Source organism: Microtus oregoni, unplaced genomic scaffold (genome assembly GCF_018167655.1).
Source record: "Microtus oregoni isolate MIOR12 unplaced genomic scaffold, Mior012 000022F_ref0000154, whole genome shotgun sequence".
Taxonomy (NCBI): Eukaryota; Metazoa; Chordata; class Mammalia; order Rodentia; family Cricetidae; genus Microtus; species Microtus oregoni.
Window position 1 is genome coordinate 19,825,312 of NW_024543081.1, and position 25,575 is coordinate 19,850,886.

Here is a 25,575-nt window from a genome sequence, read left to right on the forward strand (position 1 = left end):
AATTGTGGTGGTTCACTCATAGTTCAGAGGTTCAGTCCATTATCATCATGGTGGGACATGGCAGCTTGCAGGCATGGTGCTGCAAAGGTAGCTGCTATGTGTGATATTCAGGCAACAGGAAGTAGACTGATACACTGGGTGGTATCTTGAGTGTAGGAGACCTTAAAGCCTGCCTCCACAGTGACACACTTTCTCCAACAAGGCCACACCCACCCCAACAAAGTCACGCCTCTTAATAGTGCTATTCCCTTTGGGGGCCATTTTCTTTCAAACCATCACATGGGTTCTGTCTCCAGTGAGCTGTAGTGGCTGAGGTGGTATTTCTCATGAGTCCCTATGACGTCTCTAGGTGTTCTACTTTCTCAACACTGTCTTCCTTTAGGGTGTCTCTTTTCAGGATTTGGCACAGGACTGCTCCCAGACACTCCCAGTGTCTATTCACTGTTGGAGAGGTGACAGCATCATGAACCCTGTCTAAGCTTCAAGGACTGGTTGGGTTGGGATGACCTGTGTTACAAGCTCCTGAACAGGGCCCCAGTGGTGGGGTACTCAACAGAGACCAGTCTGGACAGCATGGGGGTGCGGCAGTGTCAGGCAGGCCACAGAAGCTGCAGCCCAGGGGGCTTCTTTGGGAAGCCATTGGAGAAGCTGGACATGTTTCCAGAGGAGCTGAGTGTGATGGAGACTGCTTAAGCGGGTGTTAGCTGGACAGGAAGTCACCTGAGGTCCACTTGGGGTGGGATCTTGGGTACAACAGGAGGGAAGAACTAAGCCAGCCAGGCTCCACCTCAGGTGGTCAGGCTGGCTCTCATCTGTTTCTCCTGACTGTTGCAGACATTGGCAGTACCACCCAGTGTATCCACATTACCTCCTGGGACACATGGAGGAAGACAGGGAAGGTTAGGGACACTGTATCAACTCCCAAAGGAGCGAAAGGCATGAGATCTGGGTGCAGATCCCAGATCTGTCCAGGACAAATTTTCTAAAAGGAAAATTAGTTAAGGCCATGCTCCACTGACCCCTGCTCTTTTGTTCCGGAGTAGTCGGTGTTACTGTATAGCAATAGCAATGGTCCTAGCAGTGCTAATGTGATCCTTAGGTCTCCGCTGTGATTGCTTATCTTTTTAAAAATGTTATTTGGGGTTTTACCTGTGTGTAGGCCTTCAGCATATGTGTGGTGGGTGCTTGGGAAAGCCAGAAGGAGTCAGATTCCCTGGGACTGGAGTTACAGATTATTGTGAGCTGCCATAGAAGTGCTGGGACTCAAACCCGGGCCCTCTAGAAGAGCAGCCAGTACCCTTAACCTTTGAGCCATCTCTCCAGTTCCCTGATTCCCCTCTTTTATCTATTATTTACATGGGCTCCTCTACTGAAAGGGAAACATAACTAAGTGAATGTCAGTTTTCACAAGAGATAGCTGAATTAATATATGTTATTTTGGGATTTAAAAATTTTGGAAAACAAGACCAGAGTATCGTCAGTTTGAGGTTAAAATGGGATTGTCTTGTTTATAATATGATGGGGAGGGGCATGTTCCAGAACCCTGCCCCCTGGCAGATGCTTGTTCTCCTCTAAAAGGCAGGGACTCAAAGAACAGAGTAAGAGCTGTGATAGTCCGCACAGTGGGCTTGCATCCCTGCATCTGGGCAGGAAAGGCACTGTGTCTTCATTAAGCAGCCAGCACTGCTGCAGGCTCAAAGTTCCAAGGCAGAGCATTGATTTTAAAAATTAAGAAGAGCAAATGCTCCCCAACTGTCACACAAAATCTTTTCTCCCCACAAGTTAGCTTCCACATCGCTGGCCCAGGTCTCTTAAAAATTAGCTTTAAGTCTCTTTCCCTCTCCTTCTCCCTTCCCCCTCTCTCCCTCTTTGCCCCCACACCTACACCTTTTAAAAAAGTTTGCATTTCCTAGACCACACTTCCTTCTTTGCATTAAGGACCACTGTTCTCATCCTCCAGTCTTTCCCCTGCTGACGTTCTCCTCATGCATTGAATCTTAGCCTAGCATCACACTTGGAGAAAATCCTTCTTCTGCCCTTTAAATTAGGTCAGCTCCTCTCTACACTCAACACCATACATTTTCATAATACTTTTTAATTTATGTGAAATTGCTTTGTCTCTCCCACTAGGCTTGTACTGTATATAGCAGCCACCAGAGAAATTACTTAAATTTGAAGTAATTAAAATCAAGTGAAATCAATAATCAGTCCTTTAGATGCTTAGGTGCACTATACACTGTTCAAGTGCCTACTGCCACATGTAGCCAGCAGCTCCCTCTCTGCACCACACGGAACGGGCCAGTAGGGCAGAGTTCCACGGGATGGCACAGCATACCAGGATACTGGGACCAGAAGAAACCACAACCCAAGAAGCAGGATACATAGAGCACACAACACATATCTGTGAGGGGAGGGGAAGAGGAGACTTTCTGTGAGGGGGAGGGGAAGAGGGAATTGTAGTCCTGAGGGAGAGGGAAAAGGGGAGACTAGCTCAAAAGAGCTGTAACCTTAAGTGTGAAGCTAAAGCAACAGTTTCCAGAAGGAACAGAGGGTAGCTTTTCCACCGCCTGTGTGTAGGCAAAGATTTCCTGGATAGCACTAACCAAAAGGAAAGAATGATAACAAAATTAAGAAATTCTAAACTGGGCATGGTAGTGCAGGCTGACTTTAATCTCAGCACTAGGGAGGCAGGAGTAAGTGGATCTCTGAGTTCAAGACCAGCCTGGTCTACAGAGCAAGCTCCAGGATATCCAGGGCTACACAGAGAAACGTCTTTTAAAAAAGAAAGAAAGAAATTCTAATCATGAAAAGACAACATTAAAAGAGCAAAACAGCTAACCACACACTGTAAGGCGGTGATATTTTGATGGGACTGAAAATTAAATTCAATAGTTGACAGTGTGTTTAGCATGCCCAAGACCCTGGGTTCAATTCTCAGTACTAAAAACTTTAAAGAGGAGGTGGGGGGAGAAGAGAGGGGAAGAGAAGAGAGCACTTTGAACACTTGCTTGGCTACAGGTCTACCAGAGCAAGCTGCAGTATGCCCTTATGTCTAAATGCAGACAAGACGGCTACAGCAGTGCTGCAGACAACAAGCTGAACTTCTCTAGAAGCGGAATGGCTAAATACCGTTTTGACTCAGCAACAAACCGTACAGTGAGAAAACACATGAACATGGACCTCAGACACCACGTTGAGGGGAAGGAGGAGCCTGCACTCTGATTTGAGGCTTTCGACTCCAGGCATGTAATAGAATATCTTCATATGATTTTAAGTCAAAGAGGCTTGAAAAAGAAACAGAATAGATTCTGTATTTAGGATCCCTTAACAGGTGGGACTGATGACATCTTGGTGGCAGCTGTAATTGTGTATCTTGGTAGAGAGTTGCCAACAGCAGCAGGCCTGGAAGGAAGCAGAGAGTGCTGGGAAGTATTGTGCTATGCTGTGGGTGGAGGCTACTACCCTGTGAACACAAACATAGAAATCCGTCAAGCCGTAACTTGTTAGTGCTCGCTGCCGAGTGCAGCTTGGACAGACTTTCAGTTGATAAGGCAACCAGGACTGAATCTGTAAAATACTGTAAGAGCTTCCCAGAGGAAATTAAAAAGTGTTGCTGAAAACCACTAAACAAGACAAGCATACTAAAGAGGTATACCATATTCATAGACAAGCATACTAAAGAGGTATACCATATTCATAGACGGGAAGACTAAATAGCACAAGGAGGTCTCTTTCCTCCAAAATTCATCTACCAGTTTGAGACCGCCTGGATGAAAGTCTGAGAGACTGTTGTACAGAACTTGAAAACAGTTCTGAAACTGGTATGAAAGAGCCAGGGTGGGGAACATCCAGATGGCTCCAGAACAATCACCTGGTGAGGGCTGGCCCTGTCGGATCTCAAAGCCCTTTGTCACAGGTGCTGAACAGCCTCTGGGTCTGCTCAGGGGATAAGTAGGAGCTGTTCAAGTAGACAGAAAGAAGACTACCTGTCTACACCAGCGGGAAGGCTGTCTACACTGGAGGAAAAGCTGTGTCTATACTGAAGGTTCCCAAACCATGCTGAGCCTTCAGTAACCCTGACACAGTGGGAGGAAGGCCACCATTCCACAGATCCCAGGCAGCTACAGTGCAGCAGAAGGCAGGGAAGCCACGGTGCACACTCTAGGCCATCAGTGTGAGGCTGAGACAAGTGAGGTAGACGCAAGGAGCTGGAATCCAAACAGGTGAGGGAGAGATCAAATGGCCCACACTCTGTACTGACTTTGGCGGTGGGAGGCTGTAACACCTGATTCTGTGTTACCCCCTTGGTACAGTTCGCGGGCCTGGAGATTGAAAGAACACACAAAGAGACCTTTTCGAAAGGAGATAAGCCGAATGCCCAATGCCGTTTATTCAACCTTGGGGAAAATCCTTATATACCTCGCTGCTGCACAAGGATTTCCACGATGGAGTAAACGATGCCCTACAGCTAATCATCAGGCGGGGCAGAGGGAGCACAGGAACAAGCAGAATGTTTTAGCTGGCTGACCAGAAACTGTCCTCAAAATGCACCCCAGGAGCAGGGGCAGACCCGGGCCCTACAGGAGGCCCTGACTCAAGCTGCAGCAGAGAGGCAGAACCACTCTGCACCAGCCGTGTGATCGCGACGACAGCGTGGAAGACAGCAGAGAGGGGGGTTAGCAGCTGGGAGGCCACCAGTGCCAGAAGCGGTTCAGATGAGAGATGTAAAAGCCTGGGTGGGCACAGAGAAGAAAGGCATGGGGAGGTGAGAACAACTCTGGAAATGTTGTCTGCACCCTGAGCTAGCAGTCAAGCCGCCAAACCTCCCCAGACACCACCTCTTTCTGTTTGGACAGAGGCACCTAGAGTCTCCTCTGCTGAGCACCCCCCCCCCCCCCCCCACACACACCCTGTGGTTGTCCCTTGGTGAGGCACCAGCGCTTGGCAGCAGAGAATGAGTTGGAGAGAGAGCACGGGTAGATGAGTGGTCCACTCACAGACAGGCTCTTGTTGCCTGCAGTACAATCACCTGTTGCTGATGATGACTAACACTCGGATCCCCACCCCAGTGGCTTAGGAAGTTATTTCCCAGCCGGAGTTTAACTCACAGAACAAAGTCAACCTTCCCACATGCTGGCCAAACAGAGAACCTAGCAATGAATGCGCTTCACAGGTTATTAAACAGACCTCTGGGGCAGCTGTGGTGGGTGGCGTGAGGCTGTTGACATCCGCAGAGATGCGTCCCTGTGAGCCTCCGGGAGCCAGGGGCAGGCTGACCTTTCCTGTGGCTGTGCCGCAGTCCTGTGAAATGACTGTCTGTGACTCAGAAGGCAGGTAGGTGGCACAGCTAAATATATCGATGGGCAGGCTGTCCAGCACATTAGCTTGGTTCCTTTGGAGCAAAAGCGGATCACCCTGCTGAATACAAAACAAAAGCAATATGCAATGGCTGACACAACCCAAAAGTATTCATAGGCCAGAATTAAAACCTAGGGTATAAACTTCTAATTTCAGCTCATATATAGGAAAAAAGTAGGCAGCAGAGAATGAGCATTTAGTTCAGTCTTCAGTGAAGCACACAAGGTCTAGGTGGACCCACAGAGTGTGAAGGGGCTGGGACTACAGGTGTAGGGCTCATCCCTGGAAACCCTCTGCAAGAGGCTCAATGGGCAGAGAAGAGAAGGTGCCCCAAAAAAGTTAAAGCTGGCTGGGGAGAGGGCAGCAGCTTGCCCTGGTTGTATATAAAACAAGGCAGAGAAATTCACAACAAGGATGAAAGGAGCATGGGGTTGCCATGGGAACCTAACCAGAGAATTGGTTCCCAGGAACCATCATGTTCCCCATAGATCCAAAAGTCTACAGGGCTAGGAACTGGATATAGGATGTGTCTGGTTCCTGAAGGCAGATGGCAGCTTGGGACAAGGTAGGAAACTTCCCATAGAGCCCTGGGTGAATCCCTGCATCTGATGGCAAAGACAGGCTGTAGAACTCTTCTAAGTGAAAACGTGGAATGGCCGTCAGGAGCCTGAGGAGCTGCGAGTGCTGACTGAGGAAGTCACACCCTGGGAGGCAACAGGCAGGGAATTCAGAGACAAGATCCCAGACTTGCCCTCACGATCTGCACAGCAGGGTAAAAAAGGCCCAGAGTGCATTCTGCAGATTTTCTCAGAGGACTGGTGCTGGCACAGGGGTGTGCAGATGGCAGGACAAGTGTGCTCTCCTGTCCTGGCCACAAGTGAGAACCCTGTGGGAGCAGGCGGAAGTAGTTGAACTGCATCCCTGGCAAGTGTGCTGGCACTGTTACGTATTTATTCTCTCTGTCCTCATGCTCTCTAACCTGAGGAAAAACCCGTTTCAAGAAAAATCTCAGGCTTTCTTCTTAGAAAACACATTTGTGGAAAAGCTCAGATATCTAACACTTGTGTGTTAAGACCGCAGGCATGCTGCCTCCAGCTTCTGGGTGCTTAGGGGCGAGCCACTGTTCTTTAAAAAAATAAGGTTGAGAACTCAAAAAAAAAATCCATATTTATTTTCAAAAGGGAACAGCAGATCAGGGCAGAGATGTCGAACAGTGGTTATGATTTCAAGGGACAGCATCAAGGGATCGAGCAGGCTATGAAAGGAAATACAGTGGATTGCAGAGCAATGGCCCACAAATAAAAGCAATCTCTGGCCCACAGTGGCAACTCCAAAGCTTCAGCCATCAGTTGTGAAGCAGTTCACAATGAAATATGATTTGCATACAGTCCTGGATTCTGGGTGAAGACGATGCGGATGCCGTTACCCTCAGCAGCCTGTCCCCAGTCTCTTCCTCAGAAGGGTGGCAAGAGGTGTCCCAGCCCCTGGGAAGCAGAGCTGGTTCTCGTGGAAGCTCAGCAGGTCTCGGGTGCTTCTGCTGAACCCCATGCCGCAAACATAGGCCTGTGCACTAACAGCGCACAGAAAAAGGGGGACGGGTAAGCTCGCTCCTGGCCACCTCTCCTTACAGTTCTGCACTTGTGTCCTCCAAGTGGCCTCCCCAGAGAATTGTACATATCTCATCACCTCAGGACAACTGCAAGTTACCTCCCATCTCATAGCCTTGTTCTACTATCGAGTAAGCCATCACTTCTGCTTGACATCTCATTCTATAAAGAAATGATTTAGTAGCGGCTTGTATTGGAAGCCTGGAGCTAACCCTACCCCTCTGTCCTGTGGAAAGATGGCCAGTTACTCATCCATACCAGTAGCTCCTGTACTTAAAGCTATAACTGTAGGACAGTCTGGGAACACTGGAACACACTGTATGTGTTCAGGCGGACAGTGGGAAGCCTGCAGATGTGAGAATAAGGCAGAAGGCCTTAGGTCTGGTGCACCCAGTAGAGGGAAAGCCGTGTCTGGACCAGGCCGTCCATCCACTGTCAGTGTAGGAGTTATTTTTATTTTCCTAACCACATTGCAGAGTTTCTGAATGAATGAGCGTGCTGCTTTCTCTATGGAAATGAAGAGTGTTGGTTCATTTTCTTAGCCAACTGCTTCTATTGCTTTGGTTTTCTTGAGCATATTTTATGATAACCAGATGGGCTTTTTTGGCATCCGTGGATTTTATGAATACATGAGAAAGCATCTTTGAAAAATATTCCACCTGGAACAGCCTACACGGATAGACTCCCACAGAGACCCACTGCTTTCTTTTACCTTTGCAAGTATATTTTATTTTTGTTACATTTTATTCAAGTTTATATCAGGTGCCTGTTACAAAAAGTATATATTCAGCCTTACTCATTTATGTCTTTTTTCCCTCCTTTCTGGAAACATGAAAATAAAACCATACTGTCACGGGGGCTGGTTGCTAAGCCATTTGGGGGTCTTTACCATAGATTTGGTAGGGGCTTGGTACATAGCTTAGATCTCCTGGAATACTACAGGGCAGCGTGGACTGGTGAGCTCAGTGTGGGTTTGTTTTTTTGTTTGTTTGTTTTGTCTCAGCATGGCTGGTGTTCTGAGTTCTGGCTTTAGCTGTGTTGATGGGCTGTGTAACACCGAGGAGGTCACTCACCTCTTTGGAACCTTGGCTTTCTCATGGGCAGAGCCAGTACAGTAGTGACCCACGTACCACTGCCAGCCCAAGATACCATGATCCATAATCAGAGGGATGGGGCTTCTGCTGGGTGTGTGGATATGTCTGTAAATGACCAAGAGGAAACTCATGAGAGGAGCTGGCTCTCGTGCCTGTGGAGGGCAGGAAGTCTCACAACAGGCAGGAGACTTTGGGAGCATGAATCAGTCTCAGGTGGAACTTGGAAGGACACTGCTATAAATTCTAGAGTCCAAAGAGCCTGGAGTTGTGGAACCAAGGATGGGAGAAATACAGGAAAGTTCCTCCAAGAAGCTTCTGAGCTCCCCAGGGTTCAGCTGCTCGGATGATGTTCACCTACCATTTCCTCCCAGTTCTCCAACCTGCAAGTCAGCTCCTCTGCAGCCAGTCCCATGCCTCGCCTGTTCTGGGGTCTGCTTTAATCTTTAAAATGCTCCTTCCTGTTACTCCTTTTCATGGCTGGCTCTGCTGGTGTGGCCAGTGCGTCTGTTTTCAGCTGTCATTTCCCAGTGGTCATGACGATCATCATGCTGAAGCTGAATTCAAGAGAAATATTATTTCAGCATGCGGAATTACATCCTGAATTGCCCACAAAGATTCCTCTAATGGATGAGCACTGTAAATGGTGGCTGTGAAGATCTCGCCACAAGCTTACTTTTATTCATGACTCAGACCATTTTTGTCTGCCCTCCATCCTAATAGTAGTGCTAAACTCGGCCCCAGTAGGCTGCCTTCATCTGTTTGTGACTTTTTGATCTTGTCTTCCTAGTCATTGTCAGACAAATCTGTTCTGCATTCTGTGTGGAATTGCCTGTGCTGGCATCAACCCAGGTGGGATGCCCGAATGCCATTGTCTGTCCTTCCCCTGCTCCCACACTGGAGGGCGGTCCTTCTCAGTGCTCTGTGACATCTTTCCCAAGCTTGTCTCTTTCACTTCTGCAGCTGCCCTGTCCCCTCTCCAGCTTCGCTCTTGCTCAAGCTTCTGCCCCAACCGGAGCTGGAAACGCCCTGCCCATGTATGATGCAGCTTGTCTAGAAAAGACCTTTCTCTGGATTAGAGATCATAGCCCTTTAGCCTGTGATGAGCTTACCATGAGCTTTAAGATGATTGCTTTTTGAGGTTTCTGAGGCAAATTTCACATTTAAATGTATGTGTGTTTGTTTGTGTGTGTATCTAAAGTAGCTACATTCCATAGATTTCCAGCTCCCAGCCATTGCAGATGTGTAGTTCCCTTCTTCCCAGTACCTGTGTTCCTTGATGGTCCTCTGTGCTCAGCCTCTCCCCTGGCTACAGGGTAGCACACAGTAGGCACAGATCTCAGGCTAGAGAAGTTTCTGGGTGTCAGAGGGAAAGATTGCTTTCAGTTAGTGTACCCAGGGGAGGCACTGTGGAAAGGGTGGTGTGTGAGATGAGGCGCAGATTTGGGGATACCAGGGCAAGCAGTGATGGCTGTCACCAGAGTGAAAAGCTGGGGCCAGGATGGGGCATGGCAAACAATGTGTTTTGGTAGAATCTTCTAGTTCCTTTGCAGTGGCTGGTCTGATTGACAGCTAGTCTCCAGTGCCAGGGAGAGCCGCTTTGCCTTTGGTCTGCCCTTTACTGTGTGTGCTATTCCTTGAGAACCCCACTGGAACTTCTGGGTCATCCGTTCTCCATGAAAGCCCACTTTCCCCACATCTTCTCCTAGAAAAGCTTGCCTGCTGAGGGGTGTTGTTGGCAGTGTGAATGAATGCCCGCCCAGGGGTGACTCTCCCACCTTTAATTAGACTGGGAGTAGAGACTGCCATGTTCCTTCCCGTTACTACATGAAAAAACAAAACAAACCCTGCCTCACAGAAGAGACCGTCATTTCACCTGGGACTTCTCTGTCTTCCTTCCTAGATGGGATCAGTGTCAGCGGCTTTCCCCTGTCCAGTCCTTTCCGCCAGGTCGTCCGGCCTCGAGTGGAGAGCAGACCCACAAACCCTTCTGAGGGCAGCAAGACGGGGGACCTTGGCCACCTCAAGGTTAGTCCATCGGAGGCCCAGGCTGCTGGGACTCTACTGGTCACTGCCAAGCGCCCTCTCCAGCTCAGCGTTTAGAGAACTTTTCTGAGGGAGATGGAGGTGTGTGGTTGAAAATGGTTTCTCATGTTTACGTCTTGTGGGATTTCTAGAAAGCAGTCCCGAGGCTGCTCATGTATCTTGTACTTTGGTGCTGCAAGCTCTTGTTTTGCTGTGACACAGAGATTGGGGAGGCGGGTTGTGCTAGTGAGGAGGAGACCATTTTCCCTTGTCCTTTTCCTTTTGAGAAATATGTTCACTGCCCAGTTCTCAGTTTGGATATCCACCACACAGCATTTTTCTTAATCATTCGGACACTCTTGCAGGTGCTGGTTTGTAAGTCCACAGTGACTGGCGCTCTCTGTACAAAGCCAGGATGCTCAGGATATGAGGACCAGTAGGTTGCAGAGCTTGCTGCTTGCAAGGAGGGTGTGAACAGGAGCCCAGGTGCCAGTTTAGACCCCGCCCAGGGGCAAAGTGCACAGTTGGGTGCTGCGGGGCTCCGAGCTATGACTGGGGCACAGGCACAGAGTCATTTAAGTGAGTGTTCTCAGGGCACACTGTGGGAATGCTACATGCTGTCCCCATGCCAAAATGTGGATGGGCATTGGCTGGTGGGGCTGCCAGAGCTTATCCTGAATGCCCAAGTAGGTGGGAAGAGCTGCACTGTGAGCTGTCCTGGCTAACCTCGGTGCAAGGTGGAAGGGAGTTTTTGCTCTGTGGAGTAGTGGGCCTCTCTGAAGAATGGGAAGGGCTATTGCCAATGACTTGAGGCCTGTTGGTGGAGCATCTGAGCATCCCTGAAACAGGAATGATGTGATTTAATTGTGTGAGACCTGTAGGATTGTCAGTCTGTATTGTCAAGGCTGATGGGGTCGCCAAGCACTTTCTTGGACCAGGCACGTCATGTTTCCTCAGGTTTCTCTGAAGGATCCAGGTGACTGACAGAAACTTTCCATGCTCAGGACTGTTTACCTGCATGAGATGGGAGGATTCAGTGACTGAAAACAGATGCTGTGTTTGTTGGGTGGACATCAGTGACAGCGTTTCTAGGGCCAAGGCTGCAGCTCAGTGGCAGAGTGCTTAGCCATCATGCCCGAGGCCCTGAATGAATATCCCTAGCACACAAATTATATAAGCCAGGCCTGTCTGCCTCTCGGAGTCCCATCTGAAAAACAGGAACAGTAATGATCCCATTGTGGACTTGCTGGGAGGCAGGGGAAAGAGTAAGACTCTGGGACTTCATTTTTGTAGCTAAAGAAAAGGAAGATTAGGACAAATGAGTCTGGTGGCAGCTGCTAGGCCAAAAGCCACCCAGGAGGAAGCATGGCTGTGGACTTTGCCTTGCCTGGTTACCTGGCGTCTAGTCTTGGCTCAGCTCGGTGCTGGCTTTTATTGTCTCATCCTCCTTTTCTAACCGTCATGGGGGCCAGCATGGCCGGCGTGACCAGTATGACCTTTTTTTTTTTTCTTTTTTAAATTTATTTATTTATTAAGGATTTCTGCCTCGTCCCCACAACCGCTTCCCATTTCCCTCCCCCTCCCCCGATCAAGTCCCCCTCCCTCATCTGCTCGAAGAGCAATCAGGGTTCCCTGACCTGTGGGAAGCCCATGGACTGCCCACCTCTATCCAGGTCTCGTAAGGTGAGCATTCAAACTGCCTAGGCTCCCACAAAGCCAGTACGTGCAGTAGGATTTGAGTCACATGTCATCTGCTGTGGTCCAATATGACCGAAATGTGACAAGGACTCTGCTGAGAACCCCTCTGAGAGGGTGCCAGCTTGCGGTGCTGACTGAACACCAGAGACCCAGGTTGGACTGTGCCAGGTGCCACTACCGCTGCACATTGGTTTGCTTGTAGGAAGCATAGCTGGGGCAGACAGATATGGGGCCTGGCAGAGCAGCCATAGGAGAGTCAGAGGCCCGGTGCACACAGCAGTCTTTCCCGTGCTTTGCCTTCTGGTCCTTAAACAGCCTCCTTTTCACTTCCTACTTGCATATGGCTGTTGAAAGAAATTCTGAGATCTTGACAAAGCCAAAGCTCACCAGGGGCAGTGAGCTTTTGGCCTCTTGCACATTGGCCTGGGAAGGTACGCACCCTCCTTTGGAAGCATCGTGTTTCTCAAGACTGCGGCCGGCAGGCATAGCAGCCACAGACTATCCATGGGAGCCTTGCAGGATAGCTAAGGACTGCCCTGGAACTCTGGGAACTTAGGGAAAATGGAAAATTAAACCCAAAGTAAGCAGAAAAGAAATAATAATAAAAAAGCAGAAATCAATGAACTAAGACACAAACAAAATCCCTAAAATAGGCAAAGTAACTAGAAGATTGTTCTTAGAGAAAGTCAGTAGAATTTATCGACTGCCAGCCAGATTGATTAAAGAGCAATTATGTAAATTGCTAGTATCAGGACCGAGGCAGGGAACTTCTGCACAGGCTTTGCTGAGATGAGGAGGATAAGGGAAGTGCATTACCAACAGCTTTATAAGAAGCACGAGATGGGTAAGCAGGGCAGCTCTGTGTCCATCAAGGAAAGGAAGTTCTTGGTAAAACCTCCCCACAGAGGATACTCCTTAAGGGAGAAATGATAGGAAATCTGTGTAAACTACTGTAGGGAAACTATTAAAGGAGGAATAAGGTCCTTAGGATGGCTCAGAGCTGAAGATGCTTGCCATGTACGCCTGCGTACCAGGGTTCGATGCCTGGCACCTACATGAAGGTGGAAGCTGAGAACTGACCTTCACGTGTACCCTGTGTACCCCGTGGCATGTGTGCTCTCCCAGCTGTCACAGTGATGATGATGATGATGATGATGAAAAGGAGAAGGAATAAGACAAACAGGTTCTGGAAACACACACACAAAGCAAATGTCTTAGTTAGGGTTCTATTGCTGTGCAGAGACACCATGACCACAGCCAACTCTTAAAAAGGAAAACATTTAATTGGGGCTGGCTTACAGGTCAAAGGTTTAGAGAAGAGCTTCCGCCATCTGGCCAGCTACTCTCATGCTTCATGGGGAGAGGTTTGACCCGGTCTCTTTGGAATCCCTGTGACATTCCAGCAGGACCACACAGAGATATACTGGCTTTAACATAAGAACTAGCTCTTTCCTAATGCTCTTGCACGCTTTTGCCCTTTATGGAAGAACCTGCAAAAGCATTCAGATTAAACAAATAGCAAACTTTCTTTTTCTGTTTCTTTTCTTTTCCCTCCCTCCACACCACCACCACCTCCTCCTCTTCTTCCTCCTCCTCCTCCTCCTCCTCCTCCTCCTCCTTCTTTTTTTAAATGTGCCTCTGTTTGGCTGCTGTGGTACATCTAGAGAAATCTGGGGACAACATGTTAAAGGGCTTTACATTTTTTAAAAGTTATTTACTATTGTATGTGTTATTGATGTGTGTATGTGTGTGAGTGTGCATGCGCCCTACATGTGTGTGGTCAGAGGACAACATGCAGAGTTGCCTCTTCTCCTCTACAGTGGGTTTCAGGGATTGAATTCAGGTCTGGAGTGTCTGCAGCAAGTGTTGGGTCTTAATGTAGGCCTCTTTCTGCCAAGTGGAATGAAGGGCAGAGAGGGGATGTGGGAGAGGCAGTGGAGTAGGCTGTCCCTGAGCAGAAGGCATCAGAAGAGAACACTTCTGCAGCAAAGGCTGCTGGGCGAGGCTGCCGTGCCTGGGTGACAGGGACATTCAGATGGCCTGGAGGAGATAGTCATGTAGGCTGTGGTGGAACTGCCATAGACACCTGTCCAGGTGCTCACTGGGTCCCTGGTGGTACTCACACACTTCCCAGCTGTGCCATTCTCACCACTGACCTGGGAAGTGGCAGGCTACTGTTGATCTCGTCTTTCTGATGAAGACATGGTGGCCTGGGTACAATGGGGGACTGACCAGAATCAGTCCAGTAAGTACATAGCAGAGGCAGGATAGCCCCAGACAGCCAGTGCCAACCTCAGGATCCAAGCCTTTCAGAATGCTACCAGCTCAGGGGAGACAGGATAAGCCTGCTGAGTCCAGAGAGCTGTGGGGCTGAGAGCCTCTTACACCTACGGGGGGGGGGGGGGGGGGGCTTACCCCTCCCAGGACCACCTCTGCAATAGGTAAAGGAAATGTCCAAGGTCAGGCCTCTAAGTAAAAGTTAAATTCTAGCCCAGGTGCTTCTGATTCCAAGGCTTGTGCACAAGCTCTTTCTGCCACACCTCGCTATCACTGCCTACACAGTTTCTGTGCTTCCGAATTTATTGTGGGGCACAGAACACCCTCTATTGGTTCAGGCTGTATTGATGGAATAGTCACGTCTAAGCCTTTTGACCTACCAGACCTCAGTTTCCACCCTGAGGGAAGCAGATAATAAGGCTTCCTCCCAGCCCTGATGGGGAGGGAAGTGTCTGCTATTAGTCCTGGTAGATAAGAGAAGCTCACAAAATAGCAAATCCAATTCAGCTCCAAATTATTTCTAATCTGTCCCAGTGATAGTTACAGAGACAGGGAATTTTTCCCTGCAAAGTTTAAGCATAAAAGCTTCACAGGAATCCTTTAATCTGCTCAACAAATTTCAAAACTTAATAAGAAATTTAGGAGAGCTGGGAGAAGAGAGCCTGCTGCCTGTGGAATTCTAAGCAAATGCTAAGCGAGGCCAAAGGAACATTCCTCCAGGTCTAGGTAGTGCAAAGCTAAGGCATCTTGTGACTACAGCTGTTGTGTCAAACCTTCTGCAGTGTGTCTGTGTTCATGTGCATGCACACATGTGTAGGGGTGTGTGCATTTGTGTATGTGGGTGTTAGAATAAGCCATATATGTGGAGATCAGAGAACAGCCTTGGGTGTTGATATTATGGAGCCATCTACCTGTTAGGTTTTGTTTTACTTTTAATTATGTATATGTGTGCATGTCTGTTTATAGGTATGTGTGCGTGAGTGCAGGTTTCCTTGAAGGTCACAGGTGTTGGATCTTCTAGAACTGGAGTTAGAGGTGGCTGGGAAGTGAACTCAGGTCCTCTAGAAAAGCAATAAGGACCTTACTTGCCACGCCACTTCTGCAGCACCCATCTCTGCCTTTTGTTTGAAACAGGGTCTTTCATCAGCCTGAAACTTCACCACACAGGCCGGACTAATTGACCCACAAGCTTCTAGGGTTCTGTGTGTCTTCTCGTCTGTCTCTGCTTCGCTAGAGATGCACATGTGTACGTCACCAGGACAGGCTTTGTGTGTGGGATCTGAACTTGGGTTCTCATGCTTGCAAGACAGTACTTTCCCTAGCAAACCGTCTCCTTAGATCCTCTTGCAGCGTTTTATCCAGTTCATGTGTCTGACAGCTAGAGAGCAGTCATCCAGTACATGCTCAGCTCTAAAGGCTGGGAATCGAGCCAGGCACAGAATCCAAGAATCAAACGCTGGCCGGAGACAAACACTGAATAAGTGCGTACCAGATTGTGGTGTCTGCTGAGGACAGAGACAGAGTCTGCAGAGGTTCATTGCAGCCCTGAAGAGGGAGGGACAGGTGTACACAGCCCCTTCAGACTCTGTTATGTCACTCAAGTCAGGTCATTAGCTAACAGAAGCTGCCAGTGTTGGAAATATTCTTCTGCCAGTTATTTTTTATCTAGGTGATTGCAAGTTAATTAGAGATAGAGGGAAGACTTACCAATAGCTTCATTCTTCACTTTGCCAGGGACAAACACTTGCAGTATACTCTTAGTGAATGTGGAACCAGTGAGACAGAAAGGTACTGAAATGGCTTCTAGAGGCTCACTCCATCCTCCATGGGGCTGTGCAGCTCGTGACAGTAGTGTTAGCCTGCCCCACAATCACCCAGAGGGCTTGTCTAGCCTGCTTCCCTGGTACCCTCACCTTCTGACCTGCAGGTCTAGGGGACTGGGACTGTGCATTTCAGGAACATTTCTGGGTGATGCTGATAAGGCGGGGACTTTATTTTGGGAACCATTGCCCCCCCAAAGGGAAACATTGTTCCCCTTTTGAGTCTTTATTATCAGTAGGACTAGTCTTTAGCATTCTTAAGAGGACTTACAGACCTCCTCATGTACCTCATAGAGAGAGGCATGTGGTAAAAACATGAGCTCATTTTGAGGTACTTCCATGACAGACTTATATATAGTACCTGTGTTCCCGCAAAGGAATGTTCATAACCACTTGTCATAAAATCTTGACGTAAGTGCATGATTAAAATTAAGTCTAGGCATGAAAAGGCTCATCTGGGGGCTGGTCTGGAAGCCTCTACAGAGCGATACGGAATGCTGTCTGCTCAAGCCCAGGATGTGCCCACAGTGAAGATTAATGGCTGCACAGCAGCTGAAGCCATCCAATCTTTGAATGCATGACCCTGTGCTGCAAAGGGCTGCACGGTTCATCTGCACGGCCTCCAGAGACACTGGGTGTCTTCTCAGAGCCACGCAGGACTTGTGGGACTATTATCGTGATCTGGCTTCTGCTACCACATTCAGCGTGATTGATCTGCAGACAGCAGGGAAGAGCCAGACAGGAAAAGAAAACGTGTACTTTTATTGCATTCTTGCCAAACAAGAAAATTGAGTTAAGTCTGCCATTTGGAATGACTGACAGTAAGCAATATGTTTGCTTTAGGTAAGGACATTTAGGTGATACGAATAGTCCCTAAAAATGCAAAGCAATCAAAATAATCCTTATGCCTGTTCTGCAAGTATCTGCACTTCATCCAAAACGGCAATACAAGGAAGGAAAAACCCCATGTTTATGATGTCAGACAGACCTACAATGATTTGCTTTTGGCCAGCTTTGTCACAATGAACAGATTCCTATACGGCAACTAGAGTTCCTGTAGGGAGGTGGGTCCCATGGGACCTAAATGCAGAGAAGGGCTGGGCTTCCTTGGAAAGAGTAGGTGCATGCATGACTCCGTGTCTATGCATGTGCTTTCTGTGTGGTCTCCTGGAACTTGGTGGAGCTGCTGGTCATTTCCTTCTCTGTCATGCTGTAAACCCTAAGTTCCTCAAAGGTAGAAATGGTATGTTCTCCTTGTGCCTCGTGCTAGGAGAGAGTCTGGCTGTTCATGCAGCCAGTATTGATTGTTACCACTAAAGGGCAAAGGATGCCCAGTGAAGGAGGGTGGGCAGGCTGAAGCAGAGAGTGCTGGGAAGGAAGGCCTGGTGAATGCCAGGGCCTAAGCCAACACAAGGGAAGGCATCTCTCAGACATGTTTGGAGCAATTCTGTGGTTATGTTCCAGTACCAGATGGGTAGGGAAGATGAGATGGCAGGTGAGGTCTCTGGACTGTGGTGCTGCCTGGAGGATGTGTGGAACTTGTGACTGCATGACATTGTTATCCCTGTTCTACCCTAAATTTGTTAGTGCTGTCAGCCAAAGCTTGGAAAGCCTGGGTTTTCTTTATTGTTTGCCAAGAAAGACAGGAAACAGGATTACCAGCTGTCCACGAAGGAAGTTTGACGATAGGAAACAAAGTAAATATAAGAATGGATAACGCATAAACTGGTTGGTTGTTATGGAAAAGGTCTTGGCTGACTGTAGGAGGAATTCTATAATGTAGAAAATAATTATTATACCTTTGTGAATCTTATATTCATGGTTTTCTGAGATTAACAAAAACAGATCCAGGAACTAGTACTAGGTTTTCTTAACTACTTCTGGATGATCTTATGGGTTTTTCAACGTAACTTGCTTAATTTTATTTATTTGTATTTTATGTTTGATTGCTTGGCATGTATACCTGCATGCCAGAAGAGCGTGTTGGATCCTATTATAGATGGTTGTGAGTCACCATGTGGTTGCTGGGAATTGAACTCAGGACTTCTAGAAGAGCAGCCAGTGCTCTTAACTGCTGAGTCATCTCTCCAGCCCCCTTAACTTAGCCAAGGTTTTTTTCCCTTAGTATATCAAACTAACCTTGCATTCCTGAGATAAGCCCTTGTCTGGTCAAGAGACCTTGAACCACACAACTTATTTAGAAGGGATCTGATAAGAGCTGTGTGGGATTTGAGGGCTGCGTTAGTAGGTTAGCCTGAGTCTGAATAAGAAAGAAGGATGGGGAGGGGTACCAAGGCTGCACTTCAGCAGCGTCCCTGGAAGCTGTAACATTGATCAGGGATGAGAATCAGCACTGAGAATGTGAAGTGACAAGGATGGCTTCAGGGTGACTTGGGTACATGCGAATGGAGAGTGTAGGGGGATAAACAGGCAGTGGCCTATCCTGATCATGCTGTCTAGCCTTGTCTTGCCTGCCTGCCAGAATGCCAGTCACACAGAGCCCAGCTGCGCTCCTGGACACAGACTGCTTACTGGTACATCTTACGCTCGCTCATTCCTCTCTTTGCATTCTCTTTAGTTTTTAACAAGTTCACATAGTACATGCCTGATCTACACCCTCTACTTTTCCATGGCCAATTAAGGGACAGTCTCCTGAGATTTTCTGCTGAAGTTCAAATTCATAATCCCTCAATTATCTCTATATCACGGTCCTTAAGCAACATTCATCCCGAGTTACTAAGCTTTGAATATATCTCTTAAAAACAGTGCTTTTACCGATGTCTCTTTCCTTTCTAGATAGCATTGTTTTGGATTTCTAGACTTGTGAATCTAGAAATAAAGATATGGCTTGTGCTTTCTGAAGCCCAGCTCATGCATTGTACAGTAAGAACTGCTTTTTAAAGTCTGTTGAGTTGCCGGGTAACTTATCCACATTCTATGTTTGTTTGTTTTGTTGTTGTTACTAATGATCTCTTAATTCCTGATAATGCTAAGAATCCTTTTATATTGAAATCATTTTTTATTTTTAATTGAAAGCCCCAAATTTTTTATATGATTTCATTCTGTTGGTCTATGATGGCAGGATCCATGGTGTTTGTTCACGGAAGGACTCTCATTGTGTGTGTGCCATTCTGAAGCTGCTGGGTATTGCGAGAAACCCTGGGGGCGGGCTTTCTCATGTTAATCGGTGCATTCATGCTTGTGATGTCAGTCGGGCTTCTGCCACACGGAAGTTTGAAAAACTTGCATTTAACTAATTGAATTTTCCTTACAAGATTGAAGCAAGCACTGAAGTTTTGAAGAATGGTATTGCTCTTTTGGAATCTTGAAGGATCAAGTGAAGACAGTTATCCGTCCCTGTAAATGCATATGTTTGTAGGGAGAAATAATTGCCACCTTGCTTTCTGATAAGACATTGGACACTCATTTTTATATTCTAAGGTTTTTCTTTTTCTAAAAATATTTCTGTTAATTATACAATCTGTTTTGATCATATTTATCCCTTTTCCTCCATCTCTTTCCTCATCCATTCTTACTTCCCTACCCCAACCCTGACATCTTGTTTCCCCCGCTTTAAGTAACCCATTGACTTCAACTTGCACTGCCTGCCCTTGTATTCCTGAGCACGTGGCTATCCATTAGAGCTTGGTTGACCCACTAGGGGTCATACTCTTAAAGAAAACTGACTCCCCCTTTCCCAGAAGCTCTCAGTTAGGAGTGGGAGCACACAGCCCTCCCCCACCTCCAAGCTGGGTGTTGACTCGCTTGACCTAGTGCAGGCCGTGTGCAGGTGACCACAGCTGCTATGAACTCATGAGCATGGGGATCCTGTCTTATCCAGAAGACAATGTTCTGTTGCTATCTTCCTGGACCACTGGCTCTCACTCTTTCCATCCTCTCTTCTGTGATGGCCCCTGAGTCTTGGAGCGGGAGTGACGTAGATATCCCATCTGTGGCCTTGTAGTCAATTGACACATGTCCTCTGTATTTTCACTCATTGTGAGAGAATAATAATTAATTATTAGTAATAATCATAATTAATACAATAAATTAATAATTAATAATAAGAGACAAAATACTTTTGACAATAGAGTTGGCTATTTCACCAGCATTGGGGCCAAGATGGATTCCTTTAGTGGGATGGCAAGGCTCTAAGCCCAGTGGGGTCTCCTTTCACAACAGAATATCCTTGTTGGGCCTTCACCCGTCGCTAATGGCTTTAAAATCCATGGTCAGTTATTTCTGCTTCTCAAAGGTGTCCTTCTGTGAATTAGAATGCTTTGTTCTTCTTCTGGGGATGTTTGATTACCCAGAAGGACACCCCCAACCTTTATTGCCTAACTTGAAAGCTTTTTAAAATTCTGAGCCCAAGCTGCTCCCCAGCTTTTAGCATCATCACAGATGCATGAATTTTGTTGATCCCATGTTTTAATCCATTTCCAGTTGCTTTTGTCATTGCTTAGATTGTCACAGTTTGACCAGAGGGAGCTTTGTTGAGCTGTTTCCTATGTCCTTTTGGCATGGCTGCTAATCTCTGAAGGCTTGGTTCTTTGACAGGAGAAGTTCAGCTCTTTTCATCTTATAGCAACCTGTAATGTCAGCTGTGCTGGGTGGGGCAGGAGGACTGAGGCTGGGAGCAGGTACACAGTGTCACAGTTGGTACAGTCAGTCCAGCCGGTAGGTGGCATCCTTGTGTGGCATCTCATGCCAGCCTTTCACATGAGCCTTCTTTTCTCTGCCATAGTCTGACCTGGTCATTATGAGTCGAGGGTGCCAACCCTTCCTTTTGTCACCAAGCTCTGCTACGGGCACTACTGTATCTGTACCCCATTCCTGGGGTTCTGCACAGCGCTGGGTACTGTCACGTTCCTCAGCGCCATGCTACCGTACCATCCTATTTCCTTTTCTTCCTACTGGATAAACTCAAAGGTGTAACATTGACTCGGTGAGTGGGAGTCGTTGTGTACCAACGTCTCCAGCTCTGGTGTGACTCAGTAGAGGTATGACTGTGCTTTTAAATTTAATACCAAGACCTGCCATCTGACAAAGCATATAAATGACAGGGAGATAAAATATTTGAAATTGGAACTGCTCTGGGGAGGCAGAAATTGCGTGGCAGTGTGCACAGTGGATTTTGCAGAATGTGAACGAGGAAGCATTATTTTCTGGAAAAGTTTAAAATAAAATTTTAAAACATCAGCTAAGTTTTTTTTTTTTTAAAACTGAGATACTCCTGGAAAATTCCTGAACTTTCTTCCTTCTTTCTTAAATAACAAAATGAACAATGTTCACCGAGACAAGAAGATTAGCAGTTCTTAACAAGGTAAGGAAAATAGGAACTTCTTCTCAAGAAGCTTAGTTTGTGATGGTCTAGAGAGTTCCAGTCACCTGTCACCTCCCTATTTGATAACACTAGACAAAAGGCCCGGTCTACCCCACGGTACAATTATGCTATGATCTCCAGATATCTGTTTCTCAGCCTATACCAGGCAAGAGGCTGCGGGCTGGGACTCTCAACTTCAGGGTCACTTAGCCCAACTAGTGCTTTGAGACTATCAGCTGCCAGCATTAGCATTTCTGCAAGCCAACTGGAGAAACGGACTAGAAGGTCCCATTGCAGGCCCCTGAATCAGGCTCTGCATTTTAACAGGACTAGAACATTCAAGTCTGAGATGTCCGCTTTGCTCTGTGCTTTGAGTCCTCGTTGTTCTGTGCTGGCATCCCCGCCAGAAAGCCCTGCTCTCAACCCCTTGCTGCAGTATTCTGTCTGCCGTGCTGGCATCATCTGTCCCCTCTGTCCTTCTCACTGTCACAGTCTCCCTTTGGAGCACAGTGTCTGGCATGCTGAATGTGCTCAGCAAATGTTTGCTGAAGAGAGCGATGTTCTTGGTCTTAGGGCAGTACCTGGGATTGCACGGGAAGAGAAAGCGCAGAGACATGCACTTGTCAGAGATACCATTAGGACCCTGCACTCAGATGCCCAAAAGCAGCGTGCATGCTGGGTTCCTGGAGGCCGGTGTCTTGAGTGGAGCCTTGACTGACCCCCAAGCCACTGACCTTTTCCCTCACCCTGCTGCACAGTTCTCCAGGGGAACAGGTGCCCTCTGACTTGCTGAGCACTGGGTGTGTACGTAGTAGCAGGTGACAGCCAGTTCATCACAGGTGTCCTTTGATCTTTCAGAAAAGACCCCTCTGAGCCCTGAAGGCCACCTGCTCTGCCCTGTGAGTAGCCTGTGCAGGCTCTCCCCACCCCCATCAGAGCTTGGTCCTTTCTCTGTGTCCTCTGTTTGTGGTTCCTCCCCCCCCCCACTTTCCTGTTCTCTTGAACAATAACAGTACTTTAAAAAGCAACCCAAAACTCATTAAATGAATATCCCCAAGGGTTGGGTTGTGGCCTGAATGTCAATACATATCTGGTAAGGAGAGGAAATGAAAACCCACATCAGTGCGTCTCATCTGGATCACCTCAGCTGCGAGGCAGAAGAGTCCCAGTAGTGAGACTGTGTTCGGAGTAAATAGCAAAAAACCCCGTGGGTTCTAACCAAAGGTCTGTCCTGTATTCCTGCTTCATCTGCAAAGTTACTGTCCTTCTGGGGCCTCAGGCCACTCATCGCTCCTGGTTGTGTGTGGCAGGCAAGGCCCTAGACTGTTTCGCTTATAGGTCTTATGCAGGGACGAGAGAGAAATAATGGAGATGCGTTGGGTTGCACCTGCAACTGCTTTGCATTCATGTCAAGGTCCCTTAGGATGATCTCTAAAGCATGCCCCTCGTGACGTCCCCAGACCCATCCCAAGTCAGTCCCAAGTCTGTCTGTCTGTCTGTCTGTCTGTCTCTCTCTCTCTCTCTCTCTCTCTCTCTCTCTCTCTCTCTGTCTGTCTCTGTCTCTCTCTCTCTCTCTCGGATTGCATTTCTTCTTCCTCCTGGCCTTCTCTGCCTTTCTTGACCTCTGCCCCCAGTTCTCTGGATCCAGTCTTTCACTTTTCACCAGCCCCGAGTCAGTTCATTCCTGCGTGCTATCCCCATTCCGGGCATTGCTCTGCTCCGTCATTGCTGCGACACTGCAAATAGATCTGGGTTTGCTCACAGGTTCCTGTGCAGATTGTTAAGTGGTCTTATCTACACACAAAGCCTGGCTGTGTATGGGCCTAGATGTGTGCATCTTGAAGCATCACAGTGTGGCTGTTCCACGCCCCGGGAGTGGCAAGTCTAAGAGTTTTCGCCATCCCAGAGCTTGGGTTGTAAGCGAACTCCTGAGACTTTAGCTAAGGGAGCAGTGGTGATGGAATTTGTTTTCAGAATTCATCCTATCAGCCCTAGGGTTAGAGTGATGGATTCAGATCTCTAGGCTTGGCCCAGCACTTTCTGATTTCGCTTCTTGGCCTCTCTCTAGAATGTTGCCTTACGTAAACCGATGAAGCCTCGTTTCCCTGTATTAGGATCCTGGTTTGTACACTGTGCTGTGTGCTTCGCATTCCTTTTTGGTAATTCTCCTACTGACCCTGAGAGGTGCTGTGTTCATGTGCAGTGATGGTTTGTCCTCATCCGGCTGCCAGGTGGTGGCCTAGATGCCTGACCATGCTTTTCTGCCTCCCCCTCCTCCAAACCGTTCCCCTTTGGTAAATGTGATATTGGGCACCATGGTTCCCCGAAAGGCTACAGTGCTGCTGTGAAGCTTTGCGAGGAGCTCAAATCTGAACATTCTAGAGGTGTAAGAGAGGAGCAGTCCTGTCCTGGAGGCTTGTTGAGCTTTGCAGATTTATGTTCAGTGGACTCAGGTAAGAGACCCTGGCTTTGTAATGACTACACACAAAACTGGTCCCCGTCTGATGGTAGGTCACCTCTGGGGCCAGGCTGTGTTCTGGATTTTTAAATTGAGACTTGCCAGAACCTGTGCCTCAGCTCTAAGTGTGGAATTTGCATTGATTCCCCTGGGGAATAACCAGCACCCCTGTTAGAACGGCACTTGGAACACACGTCCACATCTGAAATGTTATGATTCATGAATTATGGGTTTAAGAGGGCACTGAGAAAACTGGTAAGCCCCTCAGCGTTGGAGGCGCACATGGAGAGCCACTTGCTGCGCCCCTCCCTGCGGGGACATATGCGCACCTCTGGCATGTTCTTGTAGCCCTTTCTCGGGAGTCTGGGGGTAAATAGCCAGGGAATAGTAGACACTGGTTATTATCAGTTAATGTTTTAGTTCCTCTTTGCTGCTGTAACAAGATACCCAAGGGTGAGTTCTTTAGAAAGAAAAAGGTTATTTATTTCACAGTCCTTGAGGCTGATCAGCCAGTGTTGGGCATCTCTGGATCATCATGGAGGATGGAAGCTTGTGTTGAAGACCACATGGAGAGAAAGAAAGCCAGGGAGATTCATGGGTTAGGCTTACTGTATTATTATTATTATTATTAATTTCTACTCCTACTATTGTTATCTGCTATTGTGAACTAACTCTGGTCCCATTAGGCCCACACTGATCTCTCTTAGGTCATGCTGTTGTAACTGAGTTACTTCCCACTAGGTCCCTCTGTTTCTCTATATATCCATATTGGGTACTCCACACCTCTACCACATGGTAGGGGGAGTCTTGTGGGGGATACCCAGACCACATCCAAACCATAATAATTAGGTTCGTATCAGCCACTGCTGTGACAAGCATTGCATTTGACACATACTAATTTTTGGTGCTTAGAGCAAAACTGCTTGGAGTAAGTCTCGCAGGAGCTGTAAGCAGCAACTGTAGAGTGAGGCAGGGGGTGAGACGGGCCAGGGGCCAGCAGTGTTGCTTCTGTTTGGTCTTCGCCTCATTCTCTTGTAAGGTGGGACGAGGACTTTGACCATGGTGGGTTCCTTCAGACTCCACTTTTGCACACACCCACGTGGTAACCCCTTGGACCAAGGTCCCTTTGTGGTCTTCATCTTTATCTTCACAGCTCATCCATGCAAGGGTTTGTGCTTCAGAACTCACTGGAGAATGTGGAGATGCTTAAGGCATAGACAAGATGTGCAGACTGGGCTTCTGCCCTGGGTATCCAGGACTGTGGCGGGTGTGGGATGTGACTGGGGTAGCTCGGGGAGGGGCAAGAGGTGTGGGGCAGAATCCGGAACTGGATGGTCCGTACTGAGAGCTGTACGTTGTAATAAAGTCCAGAAAAATGTAAAAGAGAAAATTGGGGCTGTGGAGATGACCTAGTTGGTAAAGTTCATTGCACAAAATTTTGAGGATCTGGGTTCAGATGGCTCTCACCCGTGTGAAAGCCAGGCCAGTGGTATGTGCTAACAGCAAGAGCTCTCCTCATGGCCTGGAAACAAGAAACAAGGGGACCAGCCGAGAGGCCACTCCCAATGACTCCCAGGCTTCTGTTTTGACCCCACCTCCTGAAGGTTCTGCTTCCTTCCATGAACACCATTCTGGAGTCCAAGCCTCAGCCCTTCATATGCCACCTCTCTCCAAATAGTCCCCTGAGGAATCCTTATTCTAGGCGTGCTGTTCCTTGCATGGCCTCTGAGGATGCTCCTATTTCCTTGGCTTCTCCTGGAAATTCAGGGAGCGACTTGAGGTGATGAAGAGGGTGGTTGGTGGTTGTGGGGGGTGGGGTCCCTGGATCCTCAGTGTGAGAGCCCAGATGTTGGCATTCTGTTCAAGGGAGGTGGCATGGGAGGGAGGCAGGGTCTTCTGTCACCTCATGGATCCTCCT

At 47.9% G+C, this 25,575-nt stretch overlaps 1 protein-coding gene across 4 annotated transcripts in view; it reads left to right on the forward strand.

Moving 5' to 3' along the window:
* Nucleotides 1-25,575, forward strand: part of Trappc9 (trafficking protein particle complex subunit 9) — a 429,432-nt gene that overhangs the window by 128,459 nt on the left and 275,398 nt on the right. For all 4 annotated transcript variants that reach the window (XM_041672442.1, XM_041672444.1, XM_041672443.1 and 1 more), the window contains one exon: nt 9,960-10,084. In XM_041672442.1, the coding sequence (XP_041528376.1) occupies nt 9,960-10,084 (125 nt within the window). The remainder of the gene's footprint in view (nt 1-9,959; nt 10,085-25,575) is intronic.